Source organism: Protobothrops mucrosquamatus, unplaced genomic scaffold (assembly GCF_001527695.2).
Source record: "Protobothrops mucrosquamatus isolate PMUCROS unplaced genomic scaffold, P.Mucros_1.0 scaffold154, whole genome shotgun sequence".
Taxonomy (NCBI): Eukaryota; Metazoa; Chordata; class Lepidosauria; order Squamata; family Viperidae; genus Protobothrops; species Protobothrops mucrosquamatus.
Genome location: NW_015386518.1, coordinates 104,529 through 118,952, shown reverse-complemented (window position 1 = coordinate 118,952; position 14,424 = coordinate 104,529). Strand labels below are relative to the sequence as shown.

At 49.9% G+C, this 14,424-nt stretch overlaps 1 protein-coding gene across 1 annotated transcript in view; it reads left to right on the top strand.

The window, feature by feature from the left end:
• The window catches only part of AQP10 (aquaporin 10), a 4,143-nt gene extending 1,475 nt beyond the window's left edge, over positions 1-2,668 (top strand). Inside the window, exons 2-6 of the mRNA XM_015813379.1 lie at positions 263-389; positions 755-892; positions 1,148-1,266; positions 1,532-1,749; positions 2,419-2,668. Coding sequence (XP_015668865.1) covers positions 263-389; positions 755-892; positions 1,148-1,266; positions 1,532-1,749; positions 2,419-2,668 — 852 coding nt within the window. The remainder of the gene's footprint in view (positions 1-262; positions 390-754; positions 893-1,147; positions 1,267-1,531; positions 1,750-2,418) is intronic.
• Positions 2,669-14,424: the final 11,756 nt, after the last annotated feature.

Genomic DNA, 14,424 nt, shown 5'->3' with positions numbered 1-14,424 from the left:
CTCTCTCTCTCTCTCTCTCTCTCTCTCCCTCTCTCTCTCGGCACCCAGAATGGCAAAAGGCAGCCCAGCCGGTTCTGCGTCTTCTCTGCCCATTTGGGAATCTGGCCCATCCTGGCTTCCCTTCAGGCTGGCACCGTCACGGTTGGCCAACAATGTTCTCCAGGGACGGAAAGGCGGTTTGACAAGGAATTGAGGAGGGGGGGGAAAGAATCAGGGCAGGAGAGAAGCGGGTCCTTAATTTCAATTTTCCTTGTTTTTCTAGGTCATCACCCTCAGCGCAGCGGCCCAAAGTGTCACCAGCGAAGGGACCAAAGGCAACTATCTAAGCTCCTCCTTAGCCAGCGGAGTGGCCGTCATGGTGGCTGTCCACGTCTCGGGGGGCGTCTCAGGTGGGCCACCCCCCCGCATACCTGGGTCTCCCCCAGACCCATCCAGTCTCCTCCCCCCCCCTCCATTGCAATCTCGGATATATCATTTAAAGCAGGCGGTGCGTGGTGGCTAAATGGACAGCTGGAAGGAGATGCTTTGCCTGTACGGCTTGGTCCCTGCTGTCGTTAAGCGGGTCAGCAAGTCGTTAAGCAAAACCTGCCTATTCAATGGGTGGTTTTGGCTATTTTTCTATCAGAAAAGGGTGGAACGACCTTGCACATCACCCCCTCTTAAAGCAGGCTGGCTGGGGAATGGTGGTGGAAATGATTGACAGAAGCCTCTCTCTCTTTCTCTCTCTCTCTCTCTCTCTCTCTCTGTCTCCCAGGAGGACACCTGAACCCGGCCTTCTCGCTCTCCCTGTGCCTGCTGGCTCAGTTTCCCTGGTGGAAACTGCCTGTTTATTTCCTCATCCAAGTTTTGGGAGCGTTCACGGGGGCCGGCACGGTCTACATCCTTTATTATGGTAACCAGGTAGCCTTTGTTAAGAGGGCAGAGGGGGCCCCTCTTGGCCAGCTGCCCCCTTCTGGGTCCCAATGGCCGGATCACCTTGGGTGATCTTGGGGGTAGAAGGCACACTGAGGACTAGTCCCTTTGTCAGCTGTTCTAAGGCTGGGTACAGCCCTTAGGTGACGCCCTCCTGCCACGTGATCTTGAAGCCCGTCCTTCACAGTCGCCTGGGTGGGGGTCTTGTTTTTTATTTTTATTTTTCTTGAGACAGACGCCATCCACAGCTACAGCAATGGGACCCTGAGGGTGACGGGACCCCGGGAGACCGCCTCCATCTTTGCCACCTACCCGGCCCCTTACCTGTCGACGCCAAACGGGTTTTTTGACCAGGTGAGAGGAGCAGCCATCTCCTGGGGGCTGCTGGGATATTAGTTCTCTTTTGCATGTTCATCTTGATCCATCCTTCCTTCCTTCCTTCCTCTCTCCCTCCCTCCCTCCCTCCCTCCCTTCCCTTTCCTATTTGTACCTTCCTTCCTTCCCTATCCTCCCTCCCTCTCTCCTTTCCTTCCTCTCTTTTTTCTTCTTCTTTTTTCCCCCTCCCTCCCTCGTTTTCTCCTGCTGCTTCTCCTTCCTGGCTCTGTTTTTGCCCCCCCAGGTGCTGGGCACCGGGGTCCTGGTGCTGGGCATCCTGGCCATGATTGACGGCCGGAACAAGCGCGTCCCGCCCGGATTGGACCCGCTGGCCGTGGGTCTCCTGGTCTTCGCCCTCAGCGTAGCCATGGGCGCCAACAGCGGCTGCGCCATCAACCCAGCCCGGGATCTGGGGCCACGGCTCTTCACCTACGTGGCCGGGTGGGGTCCCCAGGTGTTCAGGTGGGTCTCCCCCCCTTCCCACTCCGGAGGCGGGCTGAGGTGGGCTGATCCCCAAATGCTGCTCAGCTTTACAAAAAACAGTTTTCATTCCGCTGAAGCCAAAATAGCCCAAAGCTCTTTCAACATTCAGTCATTATATACCACCTTTTTTCCCCCATAGTCTCTACAGTTAGTCCTCGATTTACGGCTGCAACTGAGCCCCCAAATTTTGTGGCTAAGCCAGGCAGCTCTTCAGTGAGTTTTGCCCCCATTTTACGACCTTCCTTGCCACAGTCATTAAACGAATCGCGCTTCCTCCCTTGACTTTGCTCGCCCGAAGGTCACAAGAGGGGATCACGTCACACACACACACACACCCCGGGACGCTAGAACAGTCACAAACACGAGTCCATTGCCAAAGCGTCCGAATTTGGATCCGAGTGCCTCAGAGTTGTGCGATCCCTTTTTGAGACCTTCGGACCAGCCAAGTGAACGGGGGAAGGCCCGGTTCGCTTCCCAACCTGCAGGGATTCAGTTAATGACGGTGGCAGGAAAGGTCATAAAACGAGGCAAAACTCAATGAACGACTGTCTCACTTAGAAACGGAAACTCCCGGCTCAATTCCCGTCGTAATTATTATTTCACCACTCTGTCCTGGCTTTATGCTCCCGTCTGTTTCTGCCCTTCCAGTGCCGGAGACTGCTGGTGGTGGGTTCCAATCGCGGCCCCCATGTTGGGGGCCACGGTCGGGACGGTGATCTATCAATTTGGCGTCGAGTTTCATCACCCCGACGATCCGACGGAGCGGGAAAAGTCGATTCCAGAAAAACTGGACCTGGGCGGCGAGAAAGAGACGGAGCTGCCGGTCTACGTGGTGAATAAATATGCCGAGTCATGGAAAGGCGCCAGGCCGGAGTCCCACGGCGAAGCCCCCAAATGACACCTCTGCTCAGGACGCTTCCTCCTTCCTTTCCCTTTTGGTGTATTGGGTGGGGGGCACCTTCCTCAATCTGTGATGGAAAGGGGGTCTTTTGTATTAATCAAGACCTGGAAAAGGGACATTGGGGCGATCGGCGGTGAGTGAAACGGATGCCGGCTATCCGAGAAAGGACCCACAGATAGAAGCCACCGTTCCGTTGTGTGCCAAAACACAAGCAGGGCCTTTTCGGTGGTGGCCCCTCCTCTGCGTACAAACCAGCCAGAATTATTTCCCTTGTCCTCTTTTGGGTGGCATAAAGGGGCAGCTGAGACCCCCCCAAGTCCATTTCAACCCTCAAATAAGCGTTTCCAGACCCCGCTGGCCGACGGCTACGTCGGCAGTCACTTCCTGGGAAAACGGGGGCTGAGATAAACAAACCGGTGGGTAAAGCAAAACTTTCCCAGTTTTTTGCCACCATTTTGCTCTGTTGATTTTCTTGCGGCTGGTGCCGGCGCGTTTGTGTCGGCGGGAAATTGTGGCACAGCCAGACCGTAGCCACGGGGGGCAAAATTGTGCAGGGCTTTACACGTTAGACAATTTGGCAGGTTGTTTAAGGACTCTTCTCTTTTCCGCGCTCGGAAAAGGCCGGATAATCCGGATCGTCGGGACGGTAAAAACATCGCCTCTTTCTCACGCAACTCTGGAGGTCTCGGCTAAGGATCTCTGATGTGTCAAAAAAATAAATTATTTATTTTTACCTTGGCGTGGTTACAACTAGACCTCGACACAACTGAAGTTACAACCGCACGGGAAAAAAGTGACTTATGACCGTTTTTCGCACTTATGACCGTCACAGCCTCCCCGCGGTCACGTGAGCAAAATTCAGATACTTGGCAACTGACTCCTATTTACGACGGTCGCAGCGTCCCGGGGTCACGCAATCCTCCTTTTGTGACCTTCTGGCAAGTCAAAGTCAAGATTCGCTGAACAACTTAACAACTGCATTCATTTAACAACTGAGGCAAGAAAAGTTGTAAAGTGGGGCAAAACTCAACGATCGTCTGGCTTAGCCACAGAAATTCCGGGCTCTGTTGTGGTCGTAAATGGAGGACTGCCTACATTATATTAGCCCTTAAGATTGCAGGCCTATGTCGGAAGGGAGGCCGAGCGGGAAAACTGAGGGAGCAACGTTCAACAGAATCCCTGAATAAACACATATCGGAGCCAAAATTGAAAATTAAACTTGTGGCTGCCACACAGCAATGTTGTAACGCACAAGGCACAAATCGGCGGCCTTGGGAAGGGATAAGGAAGAGAACTATAGGATAATACGGACATAAAATCTAGGGTAACCCTGATTGTCAGCTTCCCGGAGGGCTATTACTGGCGACTCAATGCAGGATTAGATAAATCTCGAACCGGTTGGGTGAGGCAACATTCATGAGCCAGGAAATACTACGGGAAGCCTCCTTAGCCAGGAGCAGTCTATCGCAGACCTGAGACCTCAATGCCTCCAGCTTTTTTTTTTCCTGAGCTTTCGGGATGCTTCGCTTTGGCTCCCCAAAGATCAGAGCCGGTTGGCTGAAACAAATCGTCTTAAAATGCAGTATTAAATGCAGGTCAGTCCTTGTCTTAACAACCGCAACTGACCCCCAATTTTCCGTTGCTAAGCGAGGCCTTGGTTAAATGAGTTTGTGCCCCGTTTTACACTCCTTCCTCGCCACCCTTAAGAGAATCACTGTGGTTATGAAGTCGTTAAGCGAACCCGGCTTCCGCATTCACTTTGCTTGTCAGGAGGTTGCAACCGTCCTAAGTACAAGTCAGTTTCCAAGCCTGTGAATTTTTGATCGTGTGGAGGGATGCTGCGGAAGCTAAACCCTTAAGAAAAACAGGCCCATCCGTTTCCGTTTGGAAATCAGCGAAGCAAAAATGAGGCCGGGAGGAAAATTTGTGCGTTTGTGTGTCTGCCTGTGTGTTTACACACCGTGCCAGAAAAAAAAAAGTTTAAAAAAAACCAAACCCTTTCGGTTTCGAAAATCGACAGAGCCCTGTTGTGAGATTTTGTGTTTATTTTTAAACAAGCTGACACCCATTGCCACGTTCCCCAAACACACCGTGGCACCGTGCCCCCCCCAAATTCACCGGGAGGCGGGCACAGGGCAGTGTCCCATTCCTGCCACTAGAGGCTCTAAATTTGGGGTGTTTCTTGTGGGCTTGTGAGCACAAGAAAGGCCTTGGAATGTGGACCCGCAACTCCGGGCAAGGCCCAGCCTGTCTGGGTGCCGAGATCGAGACTCGCTCCAGCCTCAAAAGAAATCCTCAAAGCAACTGCGAAGAAAGAAAAAAAATCCCTTGTTGAAAGCTGAATTTTCCAGCTTTTTTTGTTTGTTTGTGTGTTTGTTTGCTGCGGGGATTGTGTGTCTTGAAAGCGCACACAAGGGGCAGCAAAATGGCAAAAATGTGTCTTTCTCCAAATCAACAAACTACCCAGTGCGTTTTCCTCTTTAGAGTGTAGCTGTTTTTGGTCGGCTTTTTCTTAAGTTTATTTATTTTTTCCCAGCACAGGGACTCCCTGATTCATTTAGTGATGGTTCAAACTTACGACATCTCTGAAAAAAAGCGACTTAGGACCCTTTTTTACACTTAGGACGGTTGCAGCATCCCCTTGGTCACGTGATCAAAATTCAGACTGACTCACATTTACGACGGTCGCAGCCTCCCGGGGTCCCGTGATCCCCTTTTGCGACTTTCTGGCAAGCAAAGTCAACCGGGGGGGGGGGGGAAGCCGGGTTGACTAAAGAACTGTGTGGCTAAGTTAACAACTTAACAACCGAGGCAAGGAAGGTGGTAAAAACGGGACAAAGCTTCCTGAACAAATGTCTCGCTTAGCGACTTAAATTTTGGCTCAATTGTCGTCCAAAATAGCCGTTAAGAGGTTATCTTCATCTCTTATGATTTTGGGAGGATTTTGGCAAGGATTCCTTTTTCCAGAAGGAAAAAAAAATGCAACTTCAAAGAAAAAAGTTTGATTTCCAGACTCCGGCATTTTTCCACCAGAGGAAAAGAATTAATTTACGCTTCCCAAGCAAGAAACAGTTCTTTGTAATGGATTTTTTTCCTCTCTCTCTTTTTTTTTTTTTTTTTTTTAAAAAGGAGCTTTTTAGAAAGCTGGACCCTTTTTTTCCAAAGAAGGTTGCAAGTCCTTTCAAGTGCGCTATTTAAAACTTGAGGTGGTTTTTCTAGAATGTTTGCTAAGGAGGGGAGGAAAAGCGTTCTGCAGCGCCTTAAAAAAATATGTTTATTTTACTGATTTATTCCTTCATCCCATCATCTACCCCGCCTGTCTCGCAGAAGTGATTCCGGGCAGCTTACAAAAACATTGATCTGGAAAGGTGGAAAAATGGGGATGTTTTGGAAAGGAGGGAAATTTGCAGACCAGCTGGGGATGATGGGTGTTTTAGTCCTCTATCAGGTTTGGGAGGGAGCTGTCTGCACAGTTGAATGTATACGGCAAACTTGCCAAATTTACCAGACTCTAAAAAGGCTTGGTGTAAAAGCAGATTATTTGAAAAAAATAATAATAATATTGGCAGAGAAAAAGGAATTAAATATATAAAAGCTTAAAACTTGCAAAATTTCTGTTGTCAATCTCCTGACCAGATTTGATTTTACAGCCATTTTTGGGATAGTTATTAAGTCGAATCAGGCGCTTAAAGTTGAGTCACACGGTCATAAGTGTGAATCCGGCTTAATGGCCTTTTCAGGTCATAAACCGCAACCGTTTCTGTACCAAAGAGTCCACAGTTTCTTCTCCTTTTGGGAGAGAGAAAGAAAACTATGGGGTTTTTTTTACTCCTTGTGAAGCCACAGAACCTCCACGGAAGGAGCAGTCTATCTTGAAACGGCCGTTTGCAAAAGGGAACTCTCTTGCGTGGGGCGTGGGAAGGCTGGGGACCCTCATTACAAATGGAGAAGAGATTTAAGGGGGGGTGGCGGTGGCAGAGAGGATAAAGGGAGAGGAGGTGGAGAAAAACACTTCATTATATGTAATTTATTCCATTATATAGATCTTCTTCCTCTTCATGGTCCTGGTTTATGTAGGGCTGTCGTTTTAATTGTCAGTTTCAGGGCACCCCGCCCAGAATCGCAGACGGGTGATGAAGGAATGAAGAGTCTGGGGAAATGGGTCACACCAGAGGGAGCTGGGCCAAGGCAGGGCTGGGCAGCAGGGGCCCAGATGGATGACCTCAGAAGGGCCCTCTGAGGCTGGACTTCTGGGTGTGTTTGGGGGGGGGACGGTAGAGACTAGGTAGAGAATGGGGCAGCTGGGGTCTGACTGGATGAACTCGGGAGGTATAGATGTGGGGGGGGGAAACAGGCTGGAGATTTAGGGGAATGGGGCAACCGGGCCCGAATGGATGACCTCAGAGGGGACCCCCTGAGTCTATTTTTGGGGTGTGGAGGGGTGAGGGGGAAATGGGCTGGAGATAGTTGGGGTTTGACTGGATGAGGCTGGATTTGGGGCTGTGGGTGAGTGAGGGGAAATGGGCTGGAGACTAGATGGAGTATACTAGGGTAGTTGGGCTCCGGCTGGATGGCCTCGGAAGACCCCTTCCCGAGCCGGATGGCGGGGTCGAGAAACGGGGGAGCCGGGGGTCCGGCTGGATGGCCTCGGAGGACCCCTCCCCAGCTGGATTGCGGGAGGGGGGGCGAAGGGAGGGAGGCTGGGCGGGGCCTGGGGCGGGGGTCCTCCTCCTCCTCCTCCCTTGGGGAGGGGGAGGGAGGCAGGCCAGGCAGCAGAGCGGGGCTCCCCCCCCCCGGCCGCCCCTTTCATCACTTCCGCCCCTCCCTGCTCGCCTCCAGCCAGCCAGCCAGCCGGGCGGGGCGGGGCGAGGGGCGCAGCGCCAGGCGGGCAGCGTTGGGGAAGGGGCGCCCGGGCGCCGCCCGCCACCCCCCACCGGCCCTGCCCGGGATGGAGCCGAGCGGCGGCGGCGGAGGGCGAGCCCCGCAGCGGAGGAGGCTCCTTCAGGTACGCGGGCGCCGGCTTGGCGATCGATCCGGGCGGGGATGGCCTGACGGATGGATGGATGGATGGATGGATGGGGCGATGGGCTCCAGGACTGATTGACAGAGCGATTAGGGGCATTGAGGAGGGGGATGGGTCAGGGGATCGATCGATTGATTGAGGGATGGCTTAAAGGATCGATTAGGAGATTGATTAAGAGATTGATTAGGGGATTGATTAAAGGATTGATAAGGGGCTTGATTAGGAGATGGATTAGGAAAATGGTTAGGGGATTGATTAGAAGATTCTCGGGAGACTGATTAGGGAATTGGGGAGGGGATGCTCCTCCCCCCTCCGGTGCTCCAGGGACTATCCCCTCCGCTCGGCAGCTCCCCCACTAAGCTCAGCCCCCTCCCCCCCTGCACTGATGGATGGATCGATCAGCTGATTGATTATCTGAGAGGTTAGTTAGGGGATGCTCTCCCCCCCTCCCAGCCCTCCAGAGAGGGACCCCTCTTCCCCTGTCCCCTGACAAAGCTTGGGCTTTTCTGAAAACAGAAGGAGGAGCAGCAGCAGCAGCTCCCATCATCCCCAACCCAAGCCACCTGCGTGGGCATCGGGCTCAGCCACTGGATTCCGCGTGGGAGCTGGGCAAGAGGGACCCAGAGTGATGGGAGGTGCAGTCCAGCCCAGCTGGGACAGGCAAGCAAGGAAGAGCGGGGAGGCCTTTGGGTTTTTCCTGGGGGGTGGGGGGCTGGGGGTGAGGGAGACCCCCCTCGCCCCAAATAGTGGGGAGTGGGGTCCCCTTCTGGCCTGGACTCCCTCCCTCCTTTGAATTCTGCAATTTCTGCTTTTGGAGAAAGCCTGATCCGATTTGTACTAACTTTTAGTAGCCAGGATTGTGCGCCTCGAATCTGGTCTGATTCTCCAGGTGCTTTTCTGAAGGATGCTGGTGCTCAGCCGGGTCTTTAAAAAAATAGGTATGTCTGTTATTTAGACTGTAAATCTAAAAACCAAGTGAAGGCAACCTTGTAACTTCAGTTCTCTAGTCTAGATCCACTAGATCCGTTTGGGGGAGCCTTCCATCAAACTGGGCAGCAGGGAACCCCGGTTAAACGCCTGAGATTTAAAGGGAAAAAAAATTACATTAAAAAAAAATTTTTTTAGAGAAAAACACCAGAAAAGGGGAATAGTCGATCCTGCCTCTTTGTTTTTTTTTGTTTTTGTTTGTTTGTCTGTTTGTACTCTGCCTTAATGGATCCATCGTATCTGGAAATCTTGCAAAACATCTTTTATGTTTTTAGATTCTGGCCTGTTTTTTTCCGCTGACTCTTCCTAATTTTGCTTCTGGCTTCTCTTTTTTCCACCTCTCTGCTGTCTTTCTTCTGGATCGGCCTTTGTGCTGGGGATACCTTCCCTCTCTGGAGCCACCTTCTTCCCTTTGCTGCTTCCGGGGGCGGGGGGGGGTCTTCAACTTTTCAAGCTAGGGAAGCTGTTTGCTTTTTTTATATATATATAAAAAGGAAGGGGTTTTTGTTTTAGTCCCTCCCCCTGACTGGGGGACCCTGGGAGTTGAAGTCCCCACGTGTGAAAGTTGCCAAGGTGGAGGAATTGGGCTCTCTGTACAACTAATCTTGTCCTTGATAGGGTAGAATGTAGAATGTAGAATGTAGAATATAGAGGTAGGGGTTACCGCTTTTTATTATACCGGTGTGTGGGTATATGGATAATTCTGTATTTATTTATTTTTGTCATATTTATATAGTGTATATTGGAGGTGGGGACCCTTTGAGAGCTGAAGGCAAAGAAATTTCATTTTAATGTACGATTAGTGTACGTTCAAAGTAACAATAAAGTTATTCTATTCTATATTCTATTCTATTCTATATTCTATATTTTATTTTATATTCTATTCCTATTCTATTCTTCATTCTATTCTCTATTCTATTCTATTCTGTATTCTATATTATTCTATATTTATGTAGTGTATATTGGAGGTGGTGACCCTTTGAGAGCTGAATGCAACGAAATTTCATTTTAATGTACGATTAGTGTACGTTCAAAGTGACAATAAAGTTATTATTCTATTCTATTCTATTCTATTCTATTCTATTCTATTCTATTCTATTCTATTATCAAAAATATAAGACCAACACAGTACAAGTGTGCAAAGAAACACAAAGAAAACAGTAGGGCAATAGTCCCAATAAATCATCACCCCTGCGATTCATGCCAGCCTTTGACAGTTTGTTCTCTTCCACGCTTGACCTTTTGGCCCAGGCCCACCGTCCCTTGTTGCTGCCCGTAATCGATTGACGCAAAAGCCAACGGATTTAGCCAAGCCATTCGCATTTTTCTTGGCGCCTGGGGCTCCTGCTCTCGCGGCCCAAAACCCAGCTCCAGGTCCCCTGCTAAGTTTCTGCTAAGCCGGCACGGCTCCTCTCCCCAACCTTGGCCGAGGCTGCCCTTCCCAAGGGTGAACGAACAAATGGAAAGAAATCCCAGGTTTTTTGCCTTCTGCACGGCTCCTGCTGGTCATCCCTTCCCTGAATTCTCGGCTAGGTTCTTCTTCTTCTTCTTTTTTTTAATTTTTATGTTTTATTTTGGCCTCTTTCCCAACCTGGAGGGGAAAAAAAAAAAGCTGGAAGGAGTCAAAGTGTTTTCGTGTCATCTTCGGAGACGGGCAGGCCTGGTGGATTCCGTTTGGGACTCCGAATCCCGGCCTGTTTTAGGATGTCAGGTGAGGGGAAAGCGGGCTGAACAAACCGAGAATGAGGGCCAATGCCATAAGCTGGCTTTGGAGCATCCCAAGGTGGCTTTTCGGAGAGAGAAATCCGAGGGCAACTTGAAAATTGGAAGCTGAAATCAGCCAAATCCACCCTGGGTCGGATATCAAGAGCCGAGGGTTTTAAATTTCTCCTGGTTGGTTGGTTTGGGAAAATGTTTTTATTTTTCAAGACAGATTTTGCTTAAACAGCCTCCTTAAAAAAAAATTAATAGTTTATTTTCCCTGCCTTCAGTGGCTCCGTTGAAAGTGGTTTGGTTTTTTTTCTTGGCACACCCTAAACGGTGGATGTTGGGTTTAAAGTTTCCCCTGGTTCCCAAATTGATCCCCTACAACCTCATTTTTGCACCCCGAGATCCCAAAAAAGAGCTTTTTCTGGAGATCTTTGCACCCCTCTCTGCGTCATTGCCCCCCCCCAAAAAAATCCAGGATTAGATCCAGAGGAGGGAGGTTGAGTTTACACAACTTCGGAAGCAAACGTGTCAGGCAGGAGCTGTTCTTTGCTCTACGTTTTGCGGTTTGGGGAATTAAAATATTTGCTCAAGAAACAAACTTAGGGGTGAGGGGGGGGGCGAAGAGAGAAAGGGGACAGGAGGGTGGTGGAAAACAAGGCTGCTTTTTTTTCCTTTGGGGCCCTTCCCCCCCCCCCCAAAAAAACACCCCACCGTTGAGCTTCCCCCTCCTCTTTGTAAGTTGTGTTTTTAATAGCTTTGGTGATGGTTTACAAAGAGGAGGAAAGAATCAAAACACAAGAGAGAAACCTTGTTGCTTTCCTTCTCCCGCTTGGAGTCTCCTCCGTGGCGGATGCTTCCCACCTCCCCCCCCCCGGTTCTCCCCCCCCCACGCCAGATCTCCCGGAACAAGTGCAAACCAGACCACCGGAGGGAACATTGAGGACTAGGATCTCCTTCCTGGCCTGTTTTTTTTATTAAAAAAAACAACAATCCAGCCTTTTTCTGTTTTTTAGTTTTGGCTGCTGAACGGCAGGATTGGCTCAAAAATGGTTGGGGATGAGTTTGTTTCTTTCTCTCTCTCTTTGCCTTTCTTTCTTTCTTTCTTTCTTTCTTTCTTTCTTTCTTTCTTTCTTTCTTTTCCTTCCTTCCTTCCTTCCTTTCTTCTCCTCCAATTCTCCTTCCTTCCTTCCTTCCTCATCTATCTATCTATCTATCTATCTATCTTATCTATCTATCTATCTATCTATCTATCTATCTAATTTACATAGACACCATCCTTCCCAGAAGCCCACCCTTCCCAGCTAGCTGTGGCTGATGGGTATTGGAATCCAGGCTCTTCAGAAGAGCCCCTGCCTAGTCCCTTCCTTTGGGGCAGGGCCAGGTCGCCTTCTCCACTCTGTCACGCTGCACACTTGTGATACTACAACTCCCATCACCCCCAGCCAGCACTTATTCCTCCCCCCCCCCGCCATCCATTGTTTCTCAAATCGGTCTCTGAGCCAGCTGGGTTCACTCAAACATTTAGGGACAAACCTTAGTTTGTCGCAAAAGCAAACCTGGTTTAGGAGGGCTTAAGCGCTTCCAGGGCTCAACTGATGTGGTGGGAGAGGCACCCAACTCCCTGACTGCACGCTTACCGTGCTGGTTGTCGTGGTTGTTGTGTTTGTCGTGCGTCACATCACACGTCCATGCGGATGGCGACCTAGGAAAAAAGTAACCACAATGTTTTTCGCACAGGGTGTCATACACAGCAAAGGAAGCGTTGTGTGGTTGACGCAAGAAAGACGGTGGGGTGGGGGGAGCACGGCAGAAGAGCCTTTGCCAAGGCTTTGTTGCTAGCCACAGTCACAGTGATGGTGCGTAGTTGGCTTGTGATTGTCTAGCGCATCCTCGAACTCGCGTCCGATGGCCCAAACAGACCCGGTTTTCCTGGATAGCGTGATGACAGTTTTGTCTCTTTAGTTCATTTCTTCTGCCGGAGTCGTGTCTAGTTTCCTAGTTTCCGGAGGAGGAAGAAACAGTTTGAGGTATTAGATGTGTGTGTTTGTGTGTTTGCAGGTGTCCTTTTTTTTTTTTTTTTTAAAGTCCTTTTTTACATTATTTCAGTGAAAAAAGTAATTTGCTTTTCTTATCAACCGTTATGCTTTGGGTCTCGCCTCCTCAATACTCAGGAACGAAATACTGGCTTGACACGCTGCCGCTGGCCTCGTTTCGTGGGTGCATCAAGCCATAGTTTGATCACGGTTTAGCGGAGTAACCGTGTTGCTGGTTTGTATAACCAGTGCGGCCCTAACCGGTATCACAGGGAGTAACAGCCATCAAATGCCAATTTTTCACAAATCTGCTGAATCTCCATTAAAATTGGTTGTGTTATTCCTTGTGGCAGGGAGTTCCACAGTTCAACTCAATGTAGCTTGCTTTTATCTCACCCAGAAGGGGTCAGTTTCACTGGCTGATGCCCAGATCCAATATTTGAAGAGAGAGGGACATATTTTCCCACCCAATTCCCTACCATTTCTCATTTATACCTGACACAAGCCTGGGTTGTTTTTGAAATGTTTTAAAATAACAGGAAATTAAAATTTTTCCGACATTTAGAAGTCCTTAGCACTGGACCAGGTTGTACCATCTCTCTAAACAGGCCACTGGTTAGCCAGGTTGATTAAAACCTGGTTGGCCTTAACCTCGGTTAATGCAAAGGCACCACGTTTTTTTCCCTCTTTTCTTCGTTCCCATCTGGGTTTGTTCATTCTTCTTCGATTTCCTTGTTTTTAAATGTTTCTCGCCATTTGCAAACCGCTCGGAATTGCTGCGAGTTGGGCAGCCTGTAAATGTAATAAATCATTAATATTATTACAAATATTCACGTCTTCTGGGAATCCGGTCTGCCTGGTTAGTTTCTGAATGGATGGACTGTGGAAGTTCGAGAACAGGCTAAGTTTAATAACCAGGTTTAGCATGCTGGTTTCTTTGTTTGTTTGTTTCCTCCTGCAACACATGTTTTTCTCTCCCCCTTGCAGCGTCTCCTATGGGCCTGACCACTCAACCGCAAAGGCCATGGAATTTTGTTCTAAGAAACACCCTGCAGGTAAGACACACACACACACACACACACACACACACCATATCCTAGGTCTCTTTCTGGTTAGGAAAGAAGGTTAAGGTAGACTTTGCTGAGCTAACAGGCTCTGCGGGAGGGAGAATCCGAGGCCTCGGGATGCAATTTCTGTGGAAAAGTGTGAAACGGAGAGGTAGCTTGGTCTAGTGGTTAAGGCACCCAGCGGGAGGGAGGGAGGGAGTTCTAGTCCTGATTTAGGCATGAAAAAACCGGCTGGGCGACTGTGGGCCAATCGTTAGGAGACAGTGAGTTCTAGTTCCGCCTTAGGCACAAAATTCAGCTGGGCGATTTTAGAGCTAGTCCCTCACAAAGTGAGGGCTAACTGGGATGGGGTTGGACTAGATGACCTCCGAGATCTCTTCCAGCCCTAAGATTCTATCATTCTACAAGCTTGAGCAGGGGGTTGGGCTAGATGACCTCCAAGGTCCCTTCCAGCACTAGGATTCTATCATTCTATGAACTTGAGCAGGGGGTTGGACTAGAATACCTCTGAGGTCCCTTCCACCCTTAGGATTCCAGGTTCTCTTTGCCCGATCCCAGCCTTCCGTGCCAGGGAAGAAAAGAACGCAGAAATCCTTAAGAAGGAGGAAGAATTTTAATTCGATTTCCTTGCCTTTCTTGCTGATCCATCAGCCCATCCTTTGCTGGGGGGGGGGATTCCGCAAAGGGGAAAGCAACCCACAAAGACCCTCTCCCCCCTCCCTTCCCCATCAAGCGGTCGTCTTGGTGACGCCATCCCTGCCCCTGATTGGCTGCTGGGCAGCAGTGGGAGGTGCCCCCCCTCTCTCTTTCAATGTCAGGGTAGACTTTCCCTTCTGCAGCCGGTCGAGGGGGGCGAGAGAGAGAGAGAGAGAGAGAGAAAAGGGACCCCCAGTCCATCTGTCCGTCCAGGAGAGACCCCCCCCAGCCGTAGCC